At 31.1% G+C, this 14,376-nt stretch overlaps 1 protein-coding gene across 2 annotated transcripts in view; it reads left to right on the forward strand.

Moving 5' to 3' along the window:
* The window catches only part of Epg5 (ectopic P-granules autophagy protein 5), a 342,575-nt gene that overhangs the window by 189,667 nt on the left and 138,532 nt on the right, over positions 1–14,376 (forward strand). For both annotated transcript variants that reach the window (XM_085816957.1, XM_085816958.1), the window contains exons 22-23: positions 6,484–6,714; positions 7,353–7,513. In XM_085816957.1, the coding sequence (XP_085673083.1) occupies positions 6,484–6,714; positions 7,353–7,513 (392 nt within the window). The remainder of the gene's footprint in view (positions 1–6,483; positions 6,715–7,352; positions 7,514–14,376) is intronic.

Here is a 14,376-nt window from a genome sequence, read left to right on the forward strand (position 1 = left end):
TCCAACCTGGCTTGAATAGGATTAAAAGTTCTGCGGCCTAGCAACCCAAGCAAAGAATGATTCTATTCCGGAAATTTAAAGTAATCTATTTAAAATTAGAATGAAAATCACCTCAGATTGGTAAATCTGTTTATTTATCAATATGAATATGGCAGGCGACGTGTCCTGTTCAATGATAAATATGCCACATGGGTGCATGATGGAGCAAAGGGGCGTTTTCCATTATTTAGTTATCTATTCTCCGAATACTGGCAGCTGTCAATTCCGATTGCATAATATCACGTGCTGTGGAAGAATTAAGGCTCACATATTGCACAATAACATTTGCAATATTTCACAGAGATAAAAGAGTTTTATTGTACTTGCTAAGCAGATTATTTTTCAGTTCCATTGGGCTATTTTTTATATGATGTACATATCGAAATGTCTAAAGTATTAGTTAGCCGAAAAATCTAAAGAACAGCTACAATCTACCCCCTCCTTCCTATTTTACCTGTTATGCTCGACTATCCGGAATTTTCAGATATTTGGCAATTTCCAAGTATCCCGGTTAGTTAAGCTTTTACTGTTAAAGGATGACTGCATGAAGCAATTTCCCATCTTCTGATTTCAGAAAAGTTCCTTTTTTTATTTATTTTTACTTAAATTACTTTGCTTGCAATATCTGTTAAGGGAAAACTGTTATACAATGAAAATTTAGAAAATGTTCAGAATTTTGATTTAAGTTAAATTATTTAAATATTAATATGAGTGGAAAAATAAATTATATTTATTTTTAGGTGCCAAGCAAATATAATAAATATGGCTTATTACTTATTTTCTCTATTTTGAACTGAAATTTTATCATTAAATCTTGTAATATAATTTAATTCTACATAGTTTTTTTTTCTCTCATTGTAAACTAGTTCTGTAAATTTAACTGTTATTTAAAAAAAAAAAAAAAAAAAAAAGTGATTTTTTTCTATGGTTGAGTAATGCTTATTCTCCCTTAATAAATACTGAATTTCTCATAATTTAAATTGCAAGTTTAATTTTTCTTTTAAGGTTATGCAGTTGTGTATAATGTAATTAAACATGTGCTTAATTTTTTCCTTAAAATGTGCTTGAAAAATGCTTATAGGTGCTTTTTTTTTTAACTAAAATGTGGCTACGAACCCTGTACAAAAATTTTTTGTAAAAGAGTTTTTTTTCAATATAAAATTAGATCATAGAAAAAGGTTGTCAGAATACTGAAATTGAAGAATAATGATATCAAAGGAAAATTTTGAAAATTAATATTGTTTAAACTATGATTTATTGTATAAAATACAAAGGTAAAACATATATACTAATGAAAATATTTGCATAATGTAATATTTTGCATATCAATTTTGCACCACTGTCGAACGTTTTCAATAGAAATGGCATTTTCAGATTCATCACTATCTGCAGAGGAATCCGAGAAATTCTCTTCAGTTTTGCTATAACTATCTTCAATATACTTGAAATCAGAGTCAGAATTACTATCAGTGTTGGAAATATCGTTAGGAATATAGGTTATATCACTCGTGAAACGCTTCCTGCCAGACATCTTTGAGCTCTGAAAAGCGCGTGCAAAATGCTGCATTACATATTCTTGTATATTTTTCAGAAATGTGTACAACTAATGCCATCTGTTAGGCCACATCTAAATAAACAATTAAACATCACAGAAAAGCCAAAAGGAAACCTTGAATGGGGAAAGAGAGAGTTGCACAGTTAAATAGATGGCAAAATTTCATCCCCGCGGAAATTGCGCAAATTTTGCTACTTTTATGTTGCCCGTGGAAATTGTGGGATATGCAGTGAGAGGGTTAAAAATTTTACTTCTTGTAAATCTTTTTTTAATGTAAAATGTTTTGTCTTGTATCTTTCTTCATTCATATTTCATCTCAACCTGGCTGGAAAATTATGATTGTAGGTTGAACTATGAAAACATTTAACAAATTTTTATATAACTAGAATTTTTGATTGTAGAAAAGTATATGTATAGTTTCATATGTCTTAAAATGAATAAACTGTTTAACATAAAATTTTGCATGCTTTCAAAAGATGTTATTTGATCACCATTTCTCATTTTTAAAAATTGTTTATTAGAAAGATATTAATAGGAAAATGCTAACCTTTTATTGAAATGTATTTAATTCCCATTATGAGGTCATTCCCCCCCCCAAATTTAATTCCCATTATGAGGTCAGTTTCATTGATTCTCAGTCCCATCCTGGCAGAGAATAAAAATTTATACATGTGTAACAAGATCAGTGGACATAAGTCATGGTTTTCAGAGCTCCTGATTTCAAAGCAAGTTGAAGTAATTGCTTATAATTTATTGGATGCATTTTTATTGTTTTGGGCACCATTTATTCTAAAGTGTGACAGTGATAGGGAATTTACAAGTAATATGCTGAGCAGCTTGAAGGAATATTGGCCAACAATGAAAATTGTCTATGGTAAGCCTTACCAATCACAAAGTTGTTAAGTTAATGTCAAAAGAGCTAATTAGGCTATTGAGAATATTTTAAGTACTTAAAGGCAGTATAAAAAATACTGACTGTTGGAAGGAGGGACTACATTTTATTCAACTTATGAAGAATAGGGCACATTCTGATATCAGAAAAACATCATATGAAGCTTTGTTGCATATCTGAGATTGGTCTTACATCTTCCCTATGTCAAGATATTTCACAAGATATGCAGATTGAGAAGTAGCTGGAAAAATAGTAAAAAGCATTCAAGCAATACAGGAAGTTGAAACCGATCACCCAGTGCAAGAAAAACCACTTGCATGAAAAATGGATAGGATTGTAGTTGATGATGGAAAAAGCCAATGTAGCAATGAAGACATGTTTACCAAGGAAGATTCTGTTTCTGCAACTTGTTTAAGGAAACCAATGGTACATATGTTTGTGGAAAATGTTGAAAAATTCATAGATTCTGCAGACTGGTTTGAGTCCTGGCGAGGGCATTGCTCATTTTTCATATCTCCTGCTTTCAGAAAATACTTAATGTCTACAGCCCGAACTAAAAAAGGTGGTGGATGATGATTCTCTACACCAGGATTTGGCAATAGGTTCACTTAATCCCCAATCACCCTTTAAAAATAGGGAGTATATTAGGTATTTTTCCTGCCTTCGTAGCATGCTTTCATGGTGTAGTGGTCAGCACACTTGACGTGTATTCGAGAGGTCCATGGCTCAAATCCCGGTAAGAGCATTGCTCATTTTTCATCTCTCCTGCTTTTAAAAAATACTTAATGTCTCTACAACCTCAGGAAGATAATAACCAGGGCTGATGGCATAATCTTTGTAGTTGCACCAAGCAACAGAATTTTTAAAGTTTGGGAAGCCACTGAGTAATAAAATTTTAAGAGCTGTGGAAATTGCACCAGGAAGCAGAACACTTAACAAAAGCCTTGCTATTAACAACATAATTTTAGTGTAAAATCATGCAAATGACAACCTTATGTTTGGCATAGATTTTAATCAAAACTCTGTCGATTTTGAGGACAATCAAGTTCATGTTCTTCTTTGTCAGGAGCAAAAAATTCTGCTTCAAGTTATGAAGGTGATCAGGCAAAGGTAATTTTTCATCAAGTTAAAAAATAGTCCGCAAAGAAGAGTGGAAGGACAAATGTATTTATACCTTTTTTTTTTTTTTTTTGTATAAATACTGTCACTTTTACCCCCAAAAAATATTCTTTTTGAGGGACCATTATTGAAATTGATAAAGTTCTCATTAAAATCTATACCAAATGTAAGACTGCTGTTTTGATTAATTTTAATTTTACATTGACATATTACTTCTTTTGATTCTTTTAGTATTTGAAACTTCTAACTTACCTTTATGTATTCTTTTGGCATATAAATTGTAAAACATTATCAATTAGAGCAATGTTTCCTAACCTTTTCCCTCTTATGAACCCTTTTGATAATGTTCAAGTTTTAGGGAACCCCAGCATCTATGTAATATTTTTTTTAAACATTCAGTTCGTATAATTCTAAATATAATAAGATATAGATAAATAATAAATTTCTTTCATTTAACATTTTATAACAAATATGAATGTGAAATTTGCACTTTTTTTTTTAAGCACAAATGTTGAATTTAGGGTCTGAATTTTGATATACATATGCAGATTTCTCCCACAGAAAGGAAATGATTTCTATCCTTATCCTTAATACTTTCTAAACAAGAAAAAGTTTGTTCACACATGTATGATGTTGAAAATTATGTGTAATTGAAAATATTAACAAAAAGTGGAAAATAAAGAAATTAAATTTTAAGTACAAAGGGATTAGTTGCTTCGATAGAGATAAAAATGGACAAAACAGTTGTTAAATCATACCTCTTGCCCTTATAAAGAGTAGAGTGTCATCACCTAAGTGAACTCAAAGTGGAAAAGTAAATTTGATGCTATAAGCAACTTTAGCTCAGTCTTTTAAAAATTTTCAGACCATTATATTGCACTACATTATTTTACCATGCATGTAATATTTGATATTCGTGCGATCTGGCTAACATCTGCCATATTGCAAAACATAAGATCTTTCTTTTATCTTCCGTATGGCATGGAAAACAACAACAATTCCAAATTTTGCTATTTAGAGTCACAAAAGATCTTTGGTGTATTGTTCCAATTATAACTACTTAACAACCTAGCAGTATAAAAGTGGCAATTCTTAAAATCATTCAAATTTTTATCTCTCTTGTTAGTAACTTATCAAACTGAAATAATTTAAAATAATTTTAACATTTTATTTACAGTTTATTGAGCTAATAATTGTGAGCACTTTCATCATTATTTTTACTGATAAAGGATGTTTCTAAAGCCATTATGTATATGCATCTTTTTTTGTGTGGTTGCTTTTTTTTTATTTTTTATTTTAAGGTTTAGTACATAGAGTATTAAAACATTTGAATAATTGCATGATATAACATTTTTATATTTGATTTGACACCAAAATTCAAGTTATTGAAGTTAAGATGACTTTAAATATAAAAGGTCTCTAAAAATTCGTGTTTGTTAGGGTTCAGAGGATTTTTATTTCAAAAAATCTCTAAGAAATTAGAGCTTTCCTATGTTTGTTGCCTCTGAATTTGGTTATATTTTATAAGATAGGATCTGAGGAGCTATTACTCATTTAATGAGCGTCGCATATTGCAATAACTTTTCATCTCTTCGGAAATGGATTGATTGTATTTTTAGTTGTGCTTTTTTGTATCCTGTACAGTACTTTTTGTTTTTGAGAAATGTCATAATGTTTAATTGGCATAAAATTACTTGTTACATATCTGTTAATAACTTTGTTTTTAGAAATGTAAACTGGTGTGCAAAACTTAAGCAACAATGTAAAAATTTAGCAGATAGCCATGAAATTGCAGAAAAGGAGGTCTGGAGATCAGTACAATGAACACATAAGTCAGTAGAAACGTCATGCGTATGCAAATATCAGGAACAAAACGTCAGAGGCGACGTGAGCGCACACAAAACGCGTGATGTGGGTGCGTACAGCTGAACAGTAGAATAAAAGGAAGGACGGAGACGCAATTCAATATATTCGCTGCAAGTGCCAGTAAGTCAGTTTGTGAAATATGGCTAAAAGAAATCACCTGGACGACTTCACACGTGGAAGAATGATTGGAAAGCCGGAGGAGGGCCTTACTGTCACCAGTGTAGCTGCAGAGTTCGGAATCAACAAAAGTGTCCTTTCACGTGCTTGGAAAGCATTCCAAACCACAGGTACAGCTGTTAGAAATGTTGGTGGTGGCCGCCCAAGGACGACAACTGCAGGGCATGACCGATATATTGTTCAGCAGGCGAAAAGAGGCCGACAGCAGTCAGCAAGCGCCATTGCTCAGCAACTCTGTACAGCAACGGGGCGACGAGTGTCACGATTTACTGTGGCCAGACGCCTTCACAAAGGAGGCCTATTCGCCCACTGTCCTGAACACTGTCTCCCGTTGAATGTTGCCCACCGACGCTACCGTTTACAGTAGTGCAGAGAGTACAAAAACTGGACAACTGATCAATGGAGTCGTGTCCTCTTTATGGATGAGAGTCGATTTGGTAGCAGAAGCGATTCTCAACGGGTTTTGATTTGGAGAGAGGTCGGGACCCGGTTTTATCGCAGTAACATCAAGGAAAGACACCGTAATGGTGGTCCTGGAGTTCTTGTCTGGGGAGGTATTATGCTGAACGGGCTACTATGGGATCAAAACTACTTTTTTAATAAGACAGATTTAAAACCAGTAAATTTTCTTCTTAATAATTTAAATATTATATTATTTTTAATATATATCTAATATAATTATGAACATTTACAGCATTATTATGATTAAAAAAGGGCTTTTCTGTTGTCATATATTACATATCTGAGTGCAGAATTATTTGGCTTTTTAATGTCTAGTTCTTGTCAAACTATTTGCTTTTTAGATTGAACTTGAATTTTTAAATTTTATTTATAGCCTCTGCTTACCTCTAATGTAAGTCCTCAACCATCAATTTGGAACAAGCTGTTTGGTTCAAGTAATGTTGAATGTTCATTATTAAATAAATTGACTTTACCTGAATATCCATGGTTAGCTTGGTATGTTATATTAGCAGAAAGTAAGCAAAAACAATCTGAAGAATTATGGAACTTAATTCAAGAAGAAATGGTTAAAGAACCTGATATGTCTCCAACAACAGCACTAAAGGTATGGAGAAAATAATTAGTATTTATTATTTTATAATAAATTTTGTAATCTTAAAAAACAAAAATACCAGTTTAAATGCAGAAAATTATATTGCACCATGAATACAGAGGATTGGCTGGATATTGAATATTTGACTGGATTATTTTACTGTTTAAGGTCTGTTTATTTTACTGTCTGCCTACCAGATGTAATATTTCCTTTAGTTCACTTCTATATAATTTCTTTTATGGATAAATTTGTGTAAAAAAATATTATTGCAGACTTGCGTAACATTTTTTTAAAATTCCATTTGTGATATTATTAAAATGAAACTTAATATAAAAATTTGTAAAATACTGTATTGCTATAAATATAAGCTAACAATTTAAATTAAATGATCTTGTTCTTTTATTGAACTTGAAATAATTTCTTAAACTTGAAATAATTTTATCTTGACCCTTAATTGAATGTTCAGTTTTGTACTTTTGCTATGTGAAGTTATTTTATGGAAAATCAAATTTTTAGAAATAATTACTGGTTACTTTTATAAATATTATCTTTGTAGATAATGTTAAGTATCTTTGTATTGTGAAAAATGAATTGTTTTAAAAATTAAAAGTATACGTAACTTTATATATTTTTTATTTTTATATTTTTAGAAATCATGTGCTTATCTGAAAATATCTCCGCCACCTTTAGAAAGTTTACCAATATATCGATGGGGGAAGCAAGCATTAGAAATGCCAGTGTCGCATCCTGCAGCTCCATTAATATGGCAACAGTTTTTCATGTACTTTTTTGAAAAAGTGCAAAGTTCTGAGTAAGACTTCATTTATTATCAGTTTATTTTAGTTAATGCTGTATATTCAAATAATATTTCCTTTATAATTAGCATAATTATAAAGAAATTTAAAATTCTTAATTTATATAGTATATATGAAATATATACGCATGACTTGTAATAGCTAGTGCATAGAAATCTCTCTCTCTCACTCTTTTTTTTTTTTTTTTCTTTTTAAAGAACCTGATTATTTTTATTGCAGTAGATTTTGTATATAGGGTAATAAGATATTATTGCAGATTTCTTTGCTGCTGACTTAGAGGGACCTGTACCTTCTTGACCTCGAAATTGATTGAGATCTTGACATAAATCTGTGACAAACTCAAGGTTGTTGTGTTGCTAATTTTTAATAAAATATGCTTTACAACTTCTGAAAAATTTTTTCAAGTTTAATTTTATTAATGCGGATAAAAAAACTATGTACATATGGCTGCTAAGATGTAAACATGTATAAACAAATGAGATCTATAAAAAAATGTGCAAAGATTCACCTAATTTTCTAAAATAATCCTTGGAAATTAATTTGTTGATAAATTTCTCTATATAATCACCAAGTCATCAAGTGTTATATTAAAACTGGTTCAGTAGTATAACCAAAACATGAAAAAATTTTCCCTTATCTGTGAGTTTTAAATCAATACATATATTTTGGAATCTTCTTGTAAGAGAGATTTCTCAATTTTTCTCTTTCTATTTTTATTTTATTACATTTTTTATTTATAACCCTGATATTGTTAGTCGATTAAAATGGAGGTGTCCTGTATTTTAATTTAACTTCTATTAAACTTACGTTTTTATCTCATATTCTGTTTTATTCACATATTATGCCAATGACGAGATCAGGCATCTGACCCTTTTATGTCAACTACTAATTTTTTCCTGCTTCTTTTTAGTACATTAAGTTATATTATTATAAGTTATATGGTTAAGTAAATCCTGGCTAACTTAGTAGCGCATACCATGAATAGTTATTTCATGCAAAACTAAAAGCTGATCGCTATGTATTCAGTCAGCATCTGTATTGTGACATTAGCCTACTTTCGGGCAGATTTTTGATCCTGTTCCTGCAAAACTTAACTGTTTAAAAAAAAAATATGCTGACTGCTCATTCACTTTGATTTCATTGATAAAGGGCATTTCATTGATACTCTTAGCAGTCAGAAAAAGTAGCAGCAAGATAATGGCTGTAGAAAGTTAAGGCAAAATTTCTCAGCGTACTCAATTAATTTTTGGCTGGTTGCTGCAACTGCTTGAAGTCTTGTCAGTCAGAAAGTGGATATCGGTGTGTCACTGGATGCTTTAATAACAGGGCTACCACGCTACCTGGAAAACTTTAAAAAATCAGGCAATTCGAAACTTGATCAGAAAAGTCGGGGAAAAGTCTGTGAATTTCATATGACAATTCTCTATAAAGCAACTTTTGTACCGCATTGGAAGCAGATCTCTTTCTTGGCAAATTATGTATCACATGAGCATCATTCGGGTAAACCTGTGTTCACACCAACGCATTCATGCATAAAGTGTTAACCAATCAGGAGTGAGTTCAGAGGCGGCATTTGCTGGATGGCCAGAGACTGCGCGAGTTGACTTAACTTCAACTTTTTGACGCTTGCAGTTTCAGGCATCTCGTTTCAAAAGTCCAGTTTATACACTGGTTTTTAAATGATTGCGTTTTTAAAATTTCTTCTTGATTTAAGAATAAGGTCAAAGGGACTAATCTTCATAAAAATTTCAGGTAATAATAAAAAAAAATGCACATGCTAATAGAATAAACAGCTTTATAAATTATTTAAAGGAAAATTCTCAAGTTTATTAGCAGTTATAAACCGTAATAATCAATCATAAATGATATATGGTTGATAATTTTTACAGAATAATCTAAAGCAATAGATTTTTACGAGAAAATAGTGATGGATTTCAAAATCCCGGATTTTGAATTTCTCTTAAAATATATTTACATCAATTTAAGGTTGCTCTAGTTGCTTAGTGGATAAAACGGTGGCTTCTTGAGTTAAAGATTTTGGATTCAAGCCTCACCAGGAGTGGTTTTGTAAAGGAGTTGGTATTTGAAAAAAAATATTTACAGAAAATATTATCGCTAGTTTCAGAGTAGCCAAATGTTTCTTCAGTTTCCTGAATGTGTAGTGTGAAATGCATGCTTTCCCACAATATACCTTAGCGCGGAGGTAACACGCTCAAGTAGAAAATTCAGCTTTTCCTAGGGACTTGTATTGCAGGTTCGGGCCTTGCTTTTTTTCTACCTTTGATTGATAATACGAATACACATTTTTTTTTTTTTTTTAAAATCTACTGCGACGTTTTTTTGAAAGGGGTGGGGGGGACACAAGAACCTTGCATTTATTTTTCATTTCATTTAATTCATCATTCATGTAAACCTAATTTTTGCTTGGCATTGTGTGCGTTATCCTTCTTTTGACAATGACCCTTTGGTATAATTCATAAGAAAATCTCACTTCTATGATCTGATTTTATTTTGGCTGACACAAAAAAAAGCAGCAAAAGCAATACTGATATTAGTATAAAGTTGCTATTTCATATAATTAAAAATTTTAGTGAGTTCTGTATTTTAAATGAGTGGTGGCAAGTAAACCATTTGTTTTAAAAATTAAGAAACTGTTATTCATAGAGAAAAGAAGCTCAGTAGTATGTAGCTGATTTTATGGAAAACTTCTATGCATTTTAATGGTTTCATGTTTGTTTTTCATAACATACATGACCGTTTTTTGAAAAGTCTTGATGATAATCTAATCTTGGTTTAATCTTGATGATAATTTTTCATTAATTTAAAGATTTTTTGCATGCGCATTAGCAAATTTGCTAATTGTGGATTCAATTTTTAACGCAAGTATTATATAAAATATAGTTACTTCAATGAGTTTTAGATACAAATGACCTTATAAAATAAACCTTTACATAGTGGTTGTTCATTAATTTATGAATGACTAATTGAATAACTTTTACATTTAAGGTAAAAAATATGTACATAAGGCAGAAACTAAAATATTTTTTTAAAAAATTGCTCTTGCTTTTTAACTTAAAAATAACTGCCTTTTCTTAAGTGCGATTTTTAATTTAGTAATACTGTAAATTCTACATATATTTAAACAAAATACACTTTTTTATTTCATTGTTTAAACCAATTAAGGGAAGTTTATTTAAGGAAGCATTTAAGGGAACTTTAAAACATGCAAAATCATGTTTAAACATCATGCAAAAGCATTTATGGTATTCTACTCCGTGAAAAATTTACTCTCCAAAATAGAATCATGCAATTAGGATTTCTTAATTATCATTCAACAAAATTCAAAATTAATTAAATTAGATATATACAGTATTTGATATATTGTAATAACCTTTTCTGGTATATCCTATTCCTATCTTCCAAACGATTCTTTTCTGCGATATTCTGACAAAAATTAGTGTTGTGCTTTAATGAGGGCTAGAAATTCATAGAATTAATGATGTGTCATGCGAAAGTAATTAAAAGAAATTTCTTTTTGTTCAAGCGCATTTCTTCAATTAAATTATTTGCATTTCCTTGCTGCAGTTATCTCTCATATATTAATATAAACCACTGCATTCTGCTTCTCTTATGCAACGTGAGAAGTAAAATAATTTTTAATCAAGCAGAAATTAAATCCATTTTAATTTAAAAATGTAATCATAAAAAGTCAAAATACCATACAAAAATTTCATGTTTTCCCCAAGTTTCCGATATGAAGCACCATCTAGTGTGAGCATATGACAACTTTTAAAGCGAAAGTTGCCGCGCTGCTGTGAACTGACATATGCGAAATGCGTTTTTCCCCTCGTTGCCGCTTTTCACCCCAATGGACCAGTGTGAACGCAACTTAACTGTCAAAGAGCCAGTTTTCACAATGCCAGCCAGTTTGTCTGTCACAGAAGCAAAGCAAGTTTCCAGTAACCTACAGATACCAGAGAGTATGACTTGCATGTTTTTGAATGAACAGGAAATGTTTCTCTCTGTGGTTCAGGGTATGTGAATGAAAGAAAATTCTGCCTTTGAGGTTTGGAGAACTCCAACTTTTGATAATTCGTTTTTCTGTTATCATCTCCAGTTAAAAATCTGGTAAGTGAAACTGTATAATCTTTTAGACATCATTAAATAATTTTTTAGTCCAAAAGGGTCATTAGTTTCAAAACAGTATTTTGCATTTAATCACTATAAATGGCGTATAACTTTTTATATTGTTGCCATAAATTATTATCACCCTGTATTGTATTTAAAGAAATTAAATAATGAAGAATCTGCATAAATGTATGTTAAATAATGAAGGATCTGCATGAATGTTTGTATGTTTCTCACATTGTGAAAAAACAATGGTGCCCAGAAACCCGTAGTTCTCTACCTGAACATGGTCACGAGGAAGACCGAATTTTGAATTTAAAATTTGCTTTATTATCTATTTTGCATTTTGTAAAACTTGAAGGAATTTTTTTTTGTTAACAAACTCAACAATTTCAAAGTGAGCAGTTGCAACACTGTAAACATTTTGGAATCATGGAAAACATGGAAAAACATTTTTCTCTCTTGTGTGCAAGGCTGTCTATTGGAAATCATGAAGATATGCTGTTTTTAAATATTTTCGGATTTTGCTGTTGAATCAAATTTTATGTGGTGTAAGCACCAGGAAAAGGATATTTCTTCTTCATCGTAAGCTCCACAACCTGTTACAGGCCAAGGCTGTCTCTCCAAGTTTCCTTCACCTGACCCCATTTGGCACAATAGCCTTCCATTGGTTAACTCTAATTAACATTAAATCTTGCTCATCATCATCTATCCATCTAGTGGGTGGTCATCCTTTTTGTCTTACTCCCTCAATTCTCAAAAAGGTTATCTTTTTGGTTGGAAATGCATCATCATATCTAAGCGTATGGCCCAGCCATCTGATACGAGATGCCTTTACAATTCTCACAATATCAGTTTCACCATATTTTCAATATTTTCCATCTAGTTTATGGTTATAAAGAATTCTCCACATGCTATTTTGTTGTACTGGTCCAAAGATCTTAGGATTTTTCTTTCAAAAGTTGATATCAGGTCTCTTTGCTCTGTTAAGTATCCAACATTCACTTCTGTAAATGGCAACAGGCCTTATTAATGTTTTATATAAATTTAATTTAGTTTTTATGCTGATTAGTTTGGATTTAAATTGTTTTTTAAGCCCATAGCAACATGTATTAGCCATAAATATTCTATTCTTTATTTCAGTTTTTATATCATTGCAACTTGTGATCAGTGTGCCCAGATATTTAAATTGTTTTACAGTTTCAAAGGTATAACTTTTTATCTTCAAAAGGGATAAATCAACAGTTTTATTAGATGCAATCATAAATTTTGTTTTGTCTTCATTAATGATTAGGCCCATCTTTCTTGATGTATTTTCAAGTGAAACAAAAGCCTCAAACACAGCTCGTTTTGATGGTCCAATGATATCAATGTCATTGGCGAAAGACAAAAGTTGAAGCGTTCTGTGCAAGATGGTTCCACTTGTGCTTATTCCAGAGTCTCTTAAGGCCTTTTCTAAAGCTAAATTAAACAGCAGGCAAGATAATGAGTCTCCTTGTCTTAATCCTTTCTCAGTATAAAAAGGTTCTGAAAAGTATGTTGAAATTTTTATTCTACATAACTGTTTTTTAAGTCATTCTTGTAAGGTTTATTAGTTTCTTCGGAATATTAAATTCTAACATCACTGCTAGTAGTTTTTCTCTGTTAATGCTGTCATGAAAGTGATATTTAATAAATAAAATAAACACACAAGACGTTAATAATAAAAATACCAAACAAAGTTTTGTAAAGCGATTTTAGTAAGAAAACTGAACGTTGATATGATGAACTGTGAAAAGACTGCAAAAGAGAGAAAAATGTATGCCAGCGTTTAATGCTGCATTGGGAATTCTAAACATATATTGCTGGACTGCTTTTAAAATTTTTATAATTTTGCTGTTGAAATATATATGACGTAAATGCAAAGAAAATTATGCTTATTGCATAAAGCTTTAAAAAAAGACGTTAGTAGGAGTGAGTGTAACAGCAGATTGGTAGACTCTCGAGCTCAGCGAGAGTGTAGAAAACTATTAAAAAACTTTTTGGTGACCCTTAAAATTTGAAACCTTTCAATTTTTTTTAAAAGCCCAAAGGGCATTAGCTCAGTAGGGCTATTAATTTCATTTTAGCATTTTACCTTGATTCTCTTTTCAAACTTTTTCCACCAAATATTATTGACGTGCACTATATTTAAAGAAACTAAATATTGAATCTGCATGAATGTTTCTTGCATTTTGAAAAAACAACTGTACCTAGAGCCATCAAATTTTGAATAACGTAAACTTCCACCAGATATGGGCATCTAGAAGCCCTAATTTGGAATTTGATTTGTTATCAATTTCGTATATTGTAACACTTAACAAATTTTCGATTAAGAAATTCGACGATTTCAAGGTGAGAAATGGCAACACTGTACCCCCCCAAAAAAAAATTATACCCAGCACGCAAGACTGTCTATCGGAAAATCTAAAGATATGCTCATTTAAAAATCATTTTGCGATATTGCTGTTGAATCAAATTTTATGGTTTAAGTGCGAAGAACATGATATTTAATAAATAAATGTAACACACAAAACGTTAAAATCGCCTTTTTGGGCGTAATGTAAAATCTGAAAGCTTTCAGATTTTATACAAATTTTATTAGTCCAAAGGGGCAATTTGCCCAGAAGGGCTATTAATTTCATTTTGGCATTTTGCATTGATTCACTGTAAATTGAGAATCACTCTTTAAATTGTTGCTACCAAATATTAT

This window comes from Stegodyphus dumicola, chromosome 5, assembly GCF_044657685.1.
Source record: "Stegodyphus dumicola isolate Sdum_Otavi_A_Nest chromosome 5, ASM4465768v1".
NCBI lineage: Eukaryota > Metazoa > Arthropoda > Arachnida > Araneae > Eresidae > Stegodyphus > Stegodyphus dumicola.